The 14,334-nt window shown below is 42.9% G+C and overlaps 1 protein-coding gene across 2 annotated transcripts in view; it reads left to right on the forward strand.

The window, feature by feature from the left end:
• The window catches only part of EXPH5 (exophilin 5), a 150,977-nt gene extending 136,848 nt beyond the window's left edge, over positions 1 to 14,129 (forward strand). For both annotated transcript variants that reach the window (XM_068266913.1, XM_068266914.1), the window contains 2 exons: positions 3,728 to 3,848; positions 9,512 to 14,129. In XM_068266913.1, the coding sequence (XP_068123014.1) occupies positions 3,728 to 3,848; positions 9,512 to 13,971 (4,581 nt within the window). In that variant the 3' untranslated portion in view covers positions 13,972 to 14,129. The remainder of the gene's footprint in view (positions 1 to 3,727; positions 3,849 to 9,511) is intronic.
• The last annotated feature ends 205 nt before the right edge of the window (positions 14,130 to 14,334 follow it).

The raw sequence follows: 14,334 nt of genomic DNA on the forward strand, positions 1-14,334 counted from the left end.
CTCACTCACTGTCTGTGTGTACACACACTCTATTTCCTTCTGATTACTGATAGATTATTGTTATTTAGTTGTACTTACTTACTACTTACTCTTACTGTACCCGTAGGGACACTCACTGTCACTGTTCATATAGGCTACTAGCTCCTGCGTGTGCGCACTGCACTCACTGTCTGAGTGTACACACACAACACACACTCTATTTCCTTCTGATCGCTGATTGATTATCGTAATTAGTTAGTTGTACTTACTGTTACTACTTACTCTTACTGTACTAGGAGTCTAGGACACTCAGTCACTGTCCATAGGCTACTAGCTCCTGCGTGCGTGCACTCACTGTCTGAGTGTACACACACCCACACTCCATTTCCTTCTGATCGCTGATTGATTATTGTAATTAGTTAGTTCTACTTACTGTTACTACTTACTCTTACTGTACTAGGAGTCTAGGACACTCAGTCACTGTGTTCATAGGCTACTAGCTCCTGCGTGCGTGCACTTACTGTCTGAATGTCTCTACCAGCTTTGCACATCTAGAGACCGAAATCCTTGCCCATTCTTCTTTGTAAAACAGCTCCAGCTCAGTCAGATTAAATGGACAGCATTTGTGAACAGCAGTTTTCAGATCTTGCCACAGATTCTCGATTGAGTTTAGATCTGGACTTTGACTGGGCCATTCTAACACATGGATATGTTTTGTTTTACCCATTCCATTGTTGCCCTGGCTTTATGTTTGGGGTCGTTGTCCTGCTGGAAGGTGAACCTCCGCCCCAGTCTCAAGTCTTTTGCAGACTCCAAGAGGTTTTCTTCCAAGATTGCCCTGTATTTGGCTCCATCCATCTTCCCATCAACTCTGACCATCTTCCCTGTCCCTGCTGAAGAGAAGTGCCCCCAGAGCATGATGCTGCCACCACCATATTTGACAGTGGGGATGGTGTGTTTAGAGTGATGTGCAGTGTTCTGCCACACATAGCGTTTTGCATTTTGGCTAAAAATTTCAATTTTTGTCTTATCTGACCAGAGCACCTCCTTCCACATGGTTGCTGTGTCCCCCACATGGCTTGTGGCAAACTACAAACGGGACTTCTTCTGCTTTTCTGTTAACAATGGCTTTCTTCTTGCCACTCTTCCATAAAGGCCAACTTTGTGCAGTGCATGACTAAGGCTGCATTTCCACTTGTGCGGTGCGAATCGCCGCGGTAAAAATTCGCATGCGGATACGAAATTCGCATGCGGGTCCATGCGAATTTTCATGCAAATTCGCATGCGAATTGGCATGGATGACGATGTATGCGAATTTAACCATGGCACTGCTGGTGTGCTTTTCCATTGTTTCTATGCGAATTCGCATGAAAATTCGCATACCCAAACCTCATGCGAATTTCCTATTAAATACATTGTATGCGATTCGCATAGCGGTATGCGAATTCTGATGGCTCTGTCATGCGAATTTTTTCTGCACAGAAAAACGCAAAGGAATCCTGACAAGTGGAAACAGTCCTATTCACTTGTATTGCTATGTGAATTTGCATGCGAAAAACGCATGCAAATTCGCGATAGTGGAAATGAGCCCTAATAGTTGTCCTATGGACAGATTCCCCCACCTGAGCTGTAGATCTCTGCAGCTCGTCCAGAGTCACCATGGGCCTCTTGACTGCATTGCTGATTAGCACTCTCCTTGTTCGGCCTGTGAATTTAGGTGGATGGCCTTGTCTTGGTAGGTTTACAGTTGTGCCATACTCCTTCCATTTCTGAATGATCGCTTGAATAGTGCTCCGTAGGATGTTCAAGGCTTTGGAAACCTTTTTGTAGCTTAAGCCTGCTTTACATTTCTCAATAACTTTATCCCTGACCTGTCTGGGGTGTTCTTTGGACTTGATGGTGTTGTTGCTCCCAACATTCTCTTAGACAACCTCTGAGGCCCTCACAGAGCAGCTGTATTTGTACTGACATTAGATTACACACAGGTGCACTCTATTTAGTCATTAGCACTCATCAGGCAATGTCTATGGGCAACTGACTGCACTCAGACCAAAGGGGGCTGAATAATTACGCACACCCCACTTTGCAGTTATTAATTTGTAAAAATGTTTGGAATCATGTATGATTTTCTTTCCACTTCTCATGTGTACACCACTTTGTATTGGTCTTTTACGTGGAATTTCAATAAAATTGATTCATGTTTGTGGCAGTAATGTGACAAAATGTGTGACAAAATGTGGAAAACTTCAAGGGGGGCCGAATACTTTTGCAAACCACTGTATTATGTCTCTGGATGCATAAATTGGTCCCATGGTCTAATTTATGTATTACGTCTCTCAAAATTAAAGAGAATCTGAAGCGAGTATAAAACTCGCTTCTTCTCTTATATTCAGCAGGGGCATGTGTGCCCCTGCTAAACCGCCGCTATCGAGCCGCACAACAGGGGTCCCTTACCCCCCAAATCCCCTCCGTTCTCACCGAGCATCTCTTCCTGGTAAGGCAGGGCTAATGGCTGCAGCCCTGCCTCTCACACGCGTCGGTCAGTGCGTATCTCCGCCTCTCCCCCACCCCTCTCAGTATTCCTTCGCTGAGAGGGGCGGGGGAGAGGCAGCGATGCGCCGCTGATAGACGCGCTGGGAGGCAGGGCTGCGGCCGTTAGCCCTGCCTCCAGCAGCAGCAAAATCTACGACCAAGTTGGTCATAGATTTTGCAGGGGGGGGGTTGGGGGGTTGGGGGGTAAGGGATCACTGTTGTGCGGCGGGATAGCGGCGGTTTAGCAGGGGCACACATGCCCCTGCTGAATATAAGAGAAGAAGCGAGTTTTTTACTCGCTTCAGTGCCTCTTTAAAAAAATAAAGTCACATGGTTTCAGATAAAAGGATCAAATTGTTCCATGCCTTCAGTTAAAAGAATCAAGTAGCCACATGCCCCTTAATAGAAAATATTAAGTATTCACAAGCATCCAGATAAAATAATCAAGTAGCCACTTGCCTCAAGCAGCCCCTACAGTATAGATAATAAGGTGTCCCTCAGTATCAGTAGCCCCCCATTATAGGTGGGGGGAGGTTATCCCCAGTATAAGTAGCCCCCCCCCCCCCATATAGGTAGTGACATGTGTTTGTTCCCCCAGTATAATGAGCCCCCCAGAATAGGTAGTGAGAGTTGTCCCCAGTATAAGTAGCCCCCTAGTATAGGTGGTAAGAGGTGCTCCCACAGTAAAGGTAATGAGGTGTCCCCAGTATAAATAGCCCCCAGTACAGGTAGTGAGGCATTCCCCAGTATGGGGGTGTAACACAAGGGAGGAAGGGGCAGGCATGGCGTCCATGGCATAAGCCAGATCTGCACCCCTCTAAATATGCCACGGATGCAGTGTACAGTGTATGCAGCACGTGGACACAGGAATGTAATGTCAGAAGGTAGAGGGAAATTAAAACAGCTGTGGACACATAAAGGATCACTGGAGCCCCTTCTGCTCCAGGGCCCCATAGAAATCTATTTCTATTAGTAATCCTCTGCATACATGGAAAAAGAAATGTGTTAGTATATGACTACACTATAATAACAATAGTGCAATGTTAAAAATCAGTTTCGGGTTTGGTTGATGGATCCCTTTAAATGTATTCTGTGATCAGCCTGGCAACAGACAACATTCCAGCAAAGATAGGGATGATGGAGGATGTTGGCTAAACATTAAGCTGTGGAATGATTTTTTTTTTGTATTTCACGTACTTTGTTATTTGCATTGCAGTTTGAAATCTACCAGTCGGGAAGAAGCGTGAAACAGATTGCCAGCTTTTTCGAGGCCCAGCAGAAGAGAACGAATGACAAGATTCCATCCAACAAGCAGCTGGAGAGAGAAGCTTTCCAAGGTAAGTCAGGAAATAAAATGAGTGAAGGTTATTCAGGAAAGTAGAGACATGCAGAGAAGAGTAACAGAGCGGAAGCTGTATTCACATGAGATATTATCCAACCACCAGCGAAGGGATATGGCGATATTCAAACGGGTTGTTTGAAGTAACGCAGCATGATAGAAACACGGACCTGGCCATCTTGATTACTTTTTAATAAATTGCAGTTTTGTGGCTACCATACCAAACCTTTCCCTTAAAAGGACAACTGAAGTGAGAGGTATATGGAGGCTGCCATATTTATTGCCTTTTTAAGCAATACTAGTTGCTGGGCAGCCCTGCTGATCTTCTTTCTCTAATACATTTAGCCAAAGACCCTGAACAAGAATGCGGCAAATCAGGTGTTTCTGACATTAAGATTAGCTGCATGCTTGTTTCTGGTGTGATTCAGACACTACTGTAGCCAAACAGATCAGGGCTACCAGGCAACTGGTATTGCTTAAAAGGAAATAAATATGGCAGCCTCTCACTACAGTTGTCCTTTAAAGCGGATCTCCATCCTAATTAATAATATCCTGCAGCCTTGTTGAAAATAATAGTTATATTTGCCTGCAGTGTAACGTCCCATGGAGCCACCCCGAAGACCCAGCATCACTCCACTTCTGGTGCCTGGCCCCGCCTCCCCTCTCTCCCCGGAGGAAGAAACGCCAAGCTATTTACTCTGAGGCGAGAGAGGAGGCGGGGCCAGGCTCCGGAAGTGGAGTGATGCTGGGTCTTCGGGATGGCTTCGTGGGATGAGACTGTGCTGGTAAATATAATTTTTATTTACAGCAAGGCTGCAGGATATTATCAATGAGGATGGAGATCCGCTTTAAGGCAAATCTATAATAAAGAACTTTCCCTGGGGGATACTTACCTTGGGAGGGGGAAGCCTCTGGATCCTAATGCAGCTTCCCCTGTCCTCTTCACCCTCCAGGATCCAGCGCTGCCAGCCATGGAAGATTGGACATGTAAATATTTACCTTCCCCGATCTGGCACAGTAGAGGCTTTCCAATGGGCTCTGCCCAATCGGGTCTGCTCTACTACACTTGCGGTGGGTCGGGGTAAATATTGCAGGCGCTATTACACAAAAGCTGAAAAGCGTTTCGGCTGTATTTGGGGGGCTGAGGCTGAGGAGGATGGACATAATGTGGGGGAGTGGTGCAGACTATGCGATTGGCCGTAGCGGGGGTGAGTTGATCCTCTGGGTGGATCACATGTAGGATGGGGGTTGGCAGCCACTGTACACATGCCTGACTATTGGCTGAGGCGGTCTTTATCAGCCACCTTAGTCAGGCGTGCACGGGCCTTTATATCTATCACCTAATAGATGTAAAGGACAACTAAAACATGGATAGGACAACTGTAGGGAGAGGGATGTGGAGGCTGGCATATTTATTTTCTTTTAAGCTATGCCAGTTACCTGGCTATCCTGCTGATCCTCTGCCTCTAATGCCTTTAACCATAGACCCTGAACAAGCATGTAGCAGATCAGGTGTTTCTGACATATGTCAGATCTGACAAGATTAGCTGCATGCTTGTTTCTGGTGTGATTCAGACACTACTGCAGCCAAATAGATCTGCAGGGCTGCCAGGCAACTGGTATTGTGTAAAAGGAAATAATCATGGCAGCCTCCATATTCTTCTCACTTCAGTTGTCCTTTAAAGAAAATTGTTAACATTCTGCATATACAGCACCCACTTGGCTGAAGTGAATCTGATTGTCAGTGTCTCTGCAATTGCATCCTCTCTCTGTAAGGATTGGTAAAAAAAAAAGCAAAGGCAATATTATGACAGTGAGTCATACATTCCTTTTTATCTAGGTTATTCTAGGAGGGACTGTCGTCTCCCAAGAATACAGAGCTGATTTCAAATGTTTCCTGCAGTGCTGACGTGGGAAATACAAATCTATGGCCGGCGTAACTTTCTCATTATCGGATTTTGTAGCTTCTGTTGTGTTTTTAATGGATTCACTCTTTTACCATATTATTGGTATATTTATCATACTATGGCCATGATGCTCTTTCTTAATTTAAGCCTACTCCAATTCACTATTTCTAAGTTTTCTCCTAGGTAATATTTGCACACCTTATCAATAAAATGCCTTTTAAGTCACCAGCAAGTAAGAAGATGCTCGTAATAATTTTGACACTATTTTTTCACCTACTTTTTGGTACTTTTTCAATTGCAGAGTGCAGAAGTTATTTTAAACAGAACATGAAAAATTATCTCCTGGGTGAAAAGTGAACTGGATTGGGCCCTTTGCCCCTTGTTCAATTTCTTAAAGGGACTCCGAGCAGTGCAGAAACTATGGAAAGATGCACATCATTTTAAAGCTCTCTTTCTCCTCTTTCCATTGATATATAAACCGCCACCCTACGCCTTTTAGTTTTCGCTATTTTCGTGATTGAAATTGCCGCGGCCTAAAGTCAGCAGCTCCATTCTGCTGAGAAAAAGTCGTCCTGTGTAATACAATGTAACTATGGAAAGATGGATATCATTTTAAAGCTCTCTTTCTCCTCTTTCAGGCGACACCTAAATTGTTGCCCTACGCCTTTTAGTTTTCTCTATTTTCGCGATCGAAATCGCGGCCGCTGCAAATTCAATCGCGAAAATAGCGAAAACTAAAAGACGTAGGGCGGCGGTTTATATATCATTGGAAAGAGGAGAAGGAGAGCTTTAAAATGATATGCATCTTCACATAGTTTCTGCACTGCTCGGAGTCCCTTTAAGATATAAACTCTTTAAACTTTTTAAACTCAATGAAAGAAACAAAAAAATAATTTTCCAGCACTCTGCAATTGAAAAAGTATCTAAATGTAGGTGGAATGGTGCTTTTAATATTTTCTTGCTTGTTGGTGGCTTCAAGGGCATTTTATTGATAAGGTGAGAAAATGTCACCTAGGCGGGAACTTGGGAGAAAAAGTATAAGAATAAGGGCCCATATGTCCTTCCTTATTTGTATAATAACTTGGCCTACAGCATGCAGATAAGGGGTTGCTTCACAAAACCACACGAATCTTATGAATAATCGAATTTGTTTATCTCCTGATTTATGTCTCCTTACCTGAATCTCAAAACTTGTCTTAAAAATGATCTCTATTTGGGTTGATGCACAAAACATTGCTAATACTGTCATGCACACGTGGCACTATTACTGTTACTTACGTCTGCAGTACCGCAAGTTACGCTATAAGCGCGACTCATGGTTCTTGGCTACGCGCGACCGTTGCTACCGTAATGATGTTACTAACAACCATTACTCTTAGTAATGTGCGTAAAAATAAGCAAGTGGGATAATTCCTGAGTTAAGTTTGAAGAGAATCTGTAACGTCAAAACGTCCCCTGGGGGGTACTCACCTCGGGTGGGGGAAGCCTCAGGATCCTAATGAGGCTTCCCACGGCGTCCTCCGACCCTCAGGGGTCTCGCTGCAGCCCTCCGTACAGCCGTGACGTAATATTTACCTTCCCGGCTCCAGCGCAGGCGCTCTGACGGCTGTCGGCTCCGAATTAGGCGGAAATACCCGATCGCCGTCGGGTCTGCTCTACTGCGCAGGCGCAAGTTTCCGGCGCCTGCGCAGTAGAGCGGACCTGACTGAGATCGGGTATTTCCGTCTACTTCGTAGCCGAAAGCAGCCACAGCGCCCCCGCTGGAGCCTGCAAAGGTAAATATTGAATTGACAGTCGGGTCTGTCGCCGGCTGTTCGGAGGGCTGCAGCGAGACCCCTGAGGGACGGAGGACGGCGTGGGAAGCCTCATTAGGATCCCGAGGCTTCCCCCACCCGAGGTGAGTACCCCCCAGGGGATATTTTTGATGTTACACTGTCTCTTTAAGTAAATCAATCCCAAACAAATTAATATAAGTTGTTCCTCATTAACTAAAGTGTGGTATTATTTTTACCTTATTCGTATTTGTTTACTGGCTACGTACTGAAAAGGTACAGAAAAAAAATGAGAAAACAAGTTGAGATAAGTCACAAGAACAGCTCAGCTCATCTAGGGCCGTGCCCAAACCAGTTCTCATGACTAACATCACCTTCTTTTTCTGTTATCTGTATAATACTTTATCAAGCCTAAAAAGTATTAAAAAGAAAAAGTAATTTTAAAGTTAAATTAATAAACAACTTGTGAGTACCTGAGTTTTTCTTACTTGCAGCTTCACAAAAAAATGGCAACCCTAACGTGTGCAGATAGTACATATGACGTTTACCAGGCTGTATGCAATTTACGTACGGTGGATAGTTATATAAATTGCACAAATCCCTTAAAACGTGCAACACTTCTATTGCTTGTGTAGCTGGCAACGCAAGCAATGCATGTCTATAGCGAGTTGCGCAGTTTGCGTTTACTGCAAATGCTGGTAAACTTAACGTGTGCTGTCTTCACGCATTAAAGTGAACCAGAGACGAAGCACCCTCATGTATTTTACCATATATATCAGTGGGGACATTAGAGAAAACACCTACCCTGCTCTCTGTTTTATACTTCACTGCTCAGCCTGCTTGTTATCAGCCCTGATAAAATCCCCGACTGAGCATTCACTCTGACTTTGCTCAGGAATCATTATAGCCGAGTCATTATAGCAGAGCCAGAAGGGGGCAGGCTTGGCTTGAAAAGACATCAGAGAAGACTGACTCAGCTATGATGATTCCTGAGCAAAGCCAGACTGAATGCTCAGTGGGGGATTTTATCAGAGCTGATAACAGGCAGATTGAGCAGTGAATAAAGAAACAGAGAGCAGGGTAGGTGTTTTCTTTAATGTTCCCACTGATATATATGGTAAAATACATGAGGGTGCTTCGTCTCTGGTTCACTTAACGTTCACCATTCTTTTGTGAATCAACCCAATTTGTCCCTCTCTATATGGCTGTTCTGACAAATAAGTCTCTCTTCCAATATTGGCACTAGTCTTGCTCCTTTGCTGTTGTATGGGACCAAACCGATTCTGCCCACCTGGTCACCCCACTAAATGTTCATGCCCCCCCCCCCCCAGTGCCCGTGCAGTGTTTATCTCACCTGTCCAGTTGCAGTGACTTCTGGTCTCCCTGAGCACCGCTGTCACACAGAGCACCACATGGTGGCGCGTATACCACATGGCACCTGTTTGACTTCACACACACATGCCTGGCGGCACTCAGAGGGGACTGGGAGTTGCAGCAGCTGGACAGATGAGACTTACAATGCACAGGCACCGGGAAGGGGACATTTACATTAGGGGGAGAGTGGCCGGAGGTCTGTCGCATTAGCCGGTCATCGAGATACTGTTCACCATTACCACTACGCACCTGTTCGACTACTGATGGCCACGATTTTCCAGCTTGCTCAATCAATACATTTTACCAATTTTTGCCCAAAATCAGTCGAATCATCGTTTGGGCTTGCTTGCTGCGGCACAGATTTTCATCCAATTTTAATATAATGATTGAATTGGATTGTCGATCAGGCCACAATATCTGTAGTTGATGGCCAGCAGTAAGCCTCACAGCTGTGAATTAAATCTTTGAAATACCTTGCATCACTGCATCAACTTTTCTTAGTTTTAACAAAAATTAAGCTGATTCACAAACATGTCTCCAAAGTTGCCTGAAAAGTTTTTTTGCAAGTGGTATGAAGAATGTGCATTAACACTCCTTTTTCTGTTTAGTTTTAGGAGATCTGGACCAAACACTGGCACAAGAACAATCTCACAGCAACACACTGAGGAGCAGCAGAGTTTTAACTTACAGGCATGGAAATATATACAACACAGAAAGCTCCCGCCACAATGTGCCAAACCCAAGAAAGGACTACAACACTTTAACCGCTCATGATGGGAGAAGAACCACCTTACTTGGAGAAAATCACAGCTCCCATGCCACATACCAACCAAGGAGGTTTTATGAAATGTACACAGTAAGGCATCGCTCACGCTCCCAGCCAGAGACCGACAGCATAGATTTTAATGCCAGGAACTGTCCTACCCTGACCAGTAAGCGGCCAACTTCTGCTCCTTGTCAAGGAACATTTACCTCCAGCAGTCTGGAACTTCCATCAATGAGCATAGGACTAGAACGGAATAGACAACAGAAGCCTAGAAGGACTCCCATCTCCTCTATTAGATGGAGCAGTGCATCGTCTTCTGATGAGCTAGAGGTTCCTAAAAGACCTTACCGAACACATTCTGCTCTTGATCTTACAAACATTGATAAGTCTCCTCAGCAAAGTCGGATATTTGAACTTTACAAGTACAACAAGCCCCACAGAGGACTTTCAGCTGGCATTAATGATGCCCATAAACATAATTATCCAAATGACTTGACAAGTAGAAGGTTCCATAACAATGTGGGTGATCGTTTATCTCAGTCTTACAAAACAGACTCTAGTGTCACCAGGCCTGTCAGAAGATTTCAAGCATATACAGAAAGCCACAGGGAGAAAGACAATACAGACTTAGTCACAACTCGGGCATCCTCTGTTTCTGGGGTTAATAAGGACAAGGAAATAGAACCCATGGAAATTGAAAAAGAATCCCCATCCGTAGATAATGGCATTTCTGAGTGCAAATTTCAGAATAATACAAAGGCTTTTATTGTTGAAAGCAATGTAACTGATCCTCACAGTTTGAATTTACAAACTGCAGACAGCTCTACTAATATGGACACGATGAAGGTGGATCACATTACAAAAGAAGCAGTTCATGAGTCTTCTACGAGACAGAATTTGTATGCAGATCTCCAGCATGTTCCATCTGAAATTACAAACAATATACAGGAACATGGCAAAATATCACAAAGCGGTCAATTGGAAGCAGACCTTATGGAAGTTGATGTTCCAAAGGATTCTGAGTTGCCTACAGCCACATTTTTATCTGGTGCTAAAGAAATAGCAGTTGGTCACCATGACCAAAAAGACACTTTTGCTCCTTCTGATTTCAACCAAGATTTGTCAACTATTGAATCTCAAGGTTCTGATCATTCACCTGCACTTGATCAATCGAATAAAAATAATTATCATCCTAGAAGTGTGCCTACAGCTAATTCCACACCTCCACGTAGGAGTTCTTCCCTTTTTGGTAAACTTGTAAGGTTGACATTAAGACGAGGCGCAAAGGACGACACAGGCGGATTCAGGTCTGATATGCTGAAGCATCAGAAAAAATATGTATGCTCACTTCCAAATTTAATTGACCAGGGACATGATCAGTTGAACAGTACAAATGAGAAGTGCTCTGTGAATGATGGCGCAGAAAAGACTGTGGCTACCAATTCAACCAGTGTTTTTAAAACTGAGCCTACAAAAGTTACGGCAGGAACACATGAAATATGCTCAGAAAGTCACTCTGGTTCTCAAAATAATGCAAGTCAGACATCAGATTCATATCAAATAAGTTTGGAAGGGTTGCAAAAACCCTACACATATCTTTCAGGTCCTGTTCCTGACAGCACATGCACAGAAAATGATAAAAAGACTACATGGTTGGAGAAAACGTCACACTCAACATCCTCCATTACTGAGACTGATGGAGCTAAAGAATCGTTTACAGAGGCTGCTCCCACATACTTAGATGTATATTCAAAATACAGATCAATGTATTTTAATGGTGGACCTCACAAAAATGCTGTCCAGACTGGAGCTGACACAAATAATAATAGACAATTCACCAAAGGTCTACAAACTCCTGAGGAATTAAGGCAAGCAGATGGATTAAAAACACATTTTACACATACAAAAACAGAGAGCTGGAAACCAGAAAATGTGAAGGATCTGAAAAATAAAATCTTTACTAAACCAAGTCTGTTTGCAAATTATGAAAAATATCCTCTTTCGGCAGTGGATCAGGAGAACCTTAGCAAAAAAACTGAAGCTAAACAACATTTTGAATCAAAAAAGAACATCAACCAAAGCAGTTTTCATCATTTGGAACATCAAACAACCAACACAGTCCCAGTAGCCAGTGAGGAACCTCAAGTTCAAACATCGACTGTAGAGGAACGTTTGCAAAGGAACGTTTCCAGCAATATTAACACTGAGAAAGTACCTCAAAATGTATTTAAAAAGCAGCCAGTTATCACAGAGTCGTTTGAAGAAAAGGCTAGTTCCAAAGAGGACACGGTTTCCCCATGGATGTATTCTACATACTCCAAGGATGATCAGGTGCAAAGCATTTACACGTGTGAAAGTCTGTCTACAAGCATCACATCTAACGTCACTACTGAAGTTAAAGAAACTCTGAAAACGGAAAAAACATACACTTGTCAAAGGATAACAGAAAAAACTCAGATTTATGAGACAAGTTACAGAGATTCTTCGCAGCCAGATGTTGATAAAATTGAATATCATAAGGTTGTTTCAGTCTTTTATACCTTACCTCGTAATTCTTCCAAAAGACTGTCAGATGTAACTCAGAACAATCTGAAAAACATTGATAATACTCTTGAAAACTCCAGAGCACCCAGTGCTCTCTTAGATCGTATCATAAACAGGAATCAAAAATCTGAAGAAAAATATGACTTTGGTTATGAAAACATGGGAGGAACATCACCATTGCATTACACTACAAAACCGATGAGCTTGGTCGATGAGCTTGATTCAGTAGAGAGGTCTCCAGGCAAACAGCACTTTTCAAATTTTAATCTAAATCCTTTGGAAACTAATCTGATGGACAATGAGTCCTTGCCTGGTGAGGAGCCAGCACCTCTAGATTTTGATTTTGTGGATAAAATGAATTCCTTGCACATTTCTGAAAGCAATGTTGGACATAAAGGTAATGAAACATCACACATGCAAAAAAGTACAACAAATAAAAATGAATATAGCCCTACAAGAACTTCACCTTGGTATACACAAAACACTTACTACACATTACCAAATAAAAAATCAAGTCTCCAGGATTTGGAAAAAAGCCTTCTTGAGAATGACATTGCTAGGGCTCGTGACAGGTATAACCTGTACCCTAACCGAGGAAACATGGCACCTACAACCTCAGAGTCCCAAGACATTTTCTTATCACCAACTTTCGGATATGATAACCTTAACGTTACTCCTGCCTATGATGCCACTTATTTTCCAGAGACCAACAAGCAAGGCAGTAACATAAACAACTTAATGAAAACGGATGATTTGTGCAAAGAGCCTTCTTTGGATGATAGTGTGTTTTACAGAGAAGATATTCCTTCAGTCTATAGGTCAAAGGGTTCAAATAATGTAAATAAGCATGAATCCTACCGTAGAAGGGACATCTCACCAGGCGCAGAGTGCAACCTAAGTCCACAGTTATACAACCAGACAAATGTGTCTAAAGTAAACGAGGCTTCAAATCGGACTAGACCAGCTTATTGTTCTGAATACGTTCAAAAGAAAATGAAGCCCATAAATGCAAAGAAATTCACATATTCGTTTGACAACACAGGCCAGCAGGAAGAACTCAAAAACTCTCGGTCAAGCGGATCCAATAGTGATTCCCTCAGGAAGTCTGATGTTGATTCACCATCTGTATTATGTTCACCAAATGACAACAGGCGTTACTATGGCTTGGGAAGGAATAGCCTTGAAACTTCCAATCTGTACCGTTCCAAAAGCTTGAAAATTTTGAATAATGATAATCAAAGTGAAGCAGAGGAGGCCAGGAGAAGAAGTGATGGAAGCTTTTCCTCAAAAAGCTGTGGTGGTCATTTAAAAAGCAGAAATCCTTTAGTATATGGCAACTCTGGTGGCACCATATGCAACAGGACGCATTCAGCTGAGATGATCATCGATGAAAATGACAACTGGCCTAGTAGCAAGGTGGGCCAAGATCGAAAACCAGCGTACACCTCCAAGTCTGTTGACTATGGTATTTTTGGAAAGGAACAGCAGGAGGCACTTTTAAACAATGTAAGGAGAACACTTACTGAGGGCAGGTTATGGAGGCCAAGCTTTCTTAAAAACCCTGGTTTCCTAAACAAAGAGGAACACTGTACTTCTCAGGAATCCCATCAAACCGGTTGCAAACCTGACGATGATGGTCTAAAAAAATCCCTCAACATATATGAGGCTGAGGTCCCTCCTAATTCAGATCCTGAGACTGATACAACAACAGACGATGAATATTACTTGGATGACGACGACAAGGAATCTGAATTGTGAGGGCTCTCAGCTTTAAAACCAAGACAGTATTGGCACTTTTATTAATATGTATGGACATTAGATGTAAAGATATGTAATATATTATAATTATTATGAGACATGGGAAGGGTGAAAGAATTTGATAATATTTTTTTAATTAAAGTGCAATAATAATGGCACCTTTGAACTCATCCACATGTGGATCCACTGAGCAAACCATTGTAAAATTAAGTATTCTACCTACTTTTTTCAGGATACATTTTTTTTTTAGGCAAAAGAAATATTAAGGCAATACTGAAGCGTAAAAAAAAAAACTTACCTCAGTAGTTGGAAGGCAGGCATGGGCTTCCGAGTCTGAAGCCACTTGAATTTGTTATTAAAATG

The sequence above is a fragment of the Hyperolius riggenbachi genome, chromosome 2 (assembly GCF_040937935.1).
Source record: "Hyperolius riggenbachi isolate aHypRig1 chromosome 2, aHypRig1.pri, whole genome shotgun sequence".
Classification (NCBI taxonomy): domain Eukaryota; kingdom Metazoa; phylum Chordata; class Amphibia; order Anura; family Hyperoliidae; genus Hyperolius; species Hyperolius riggenbachi.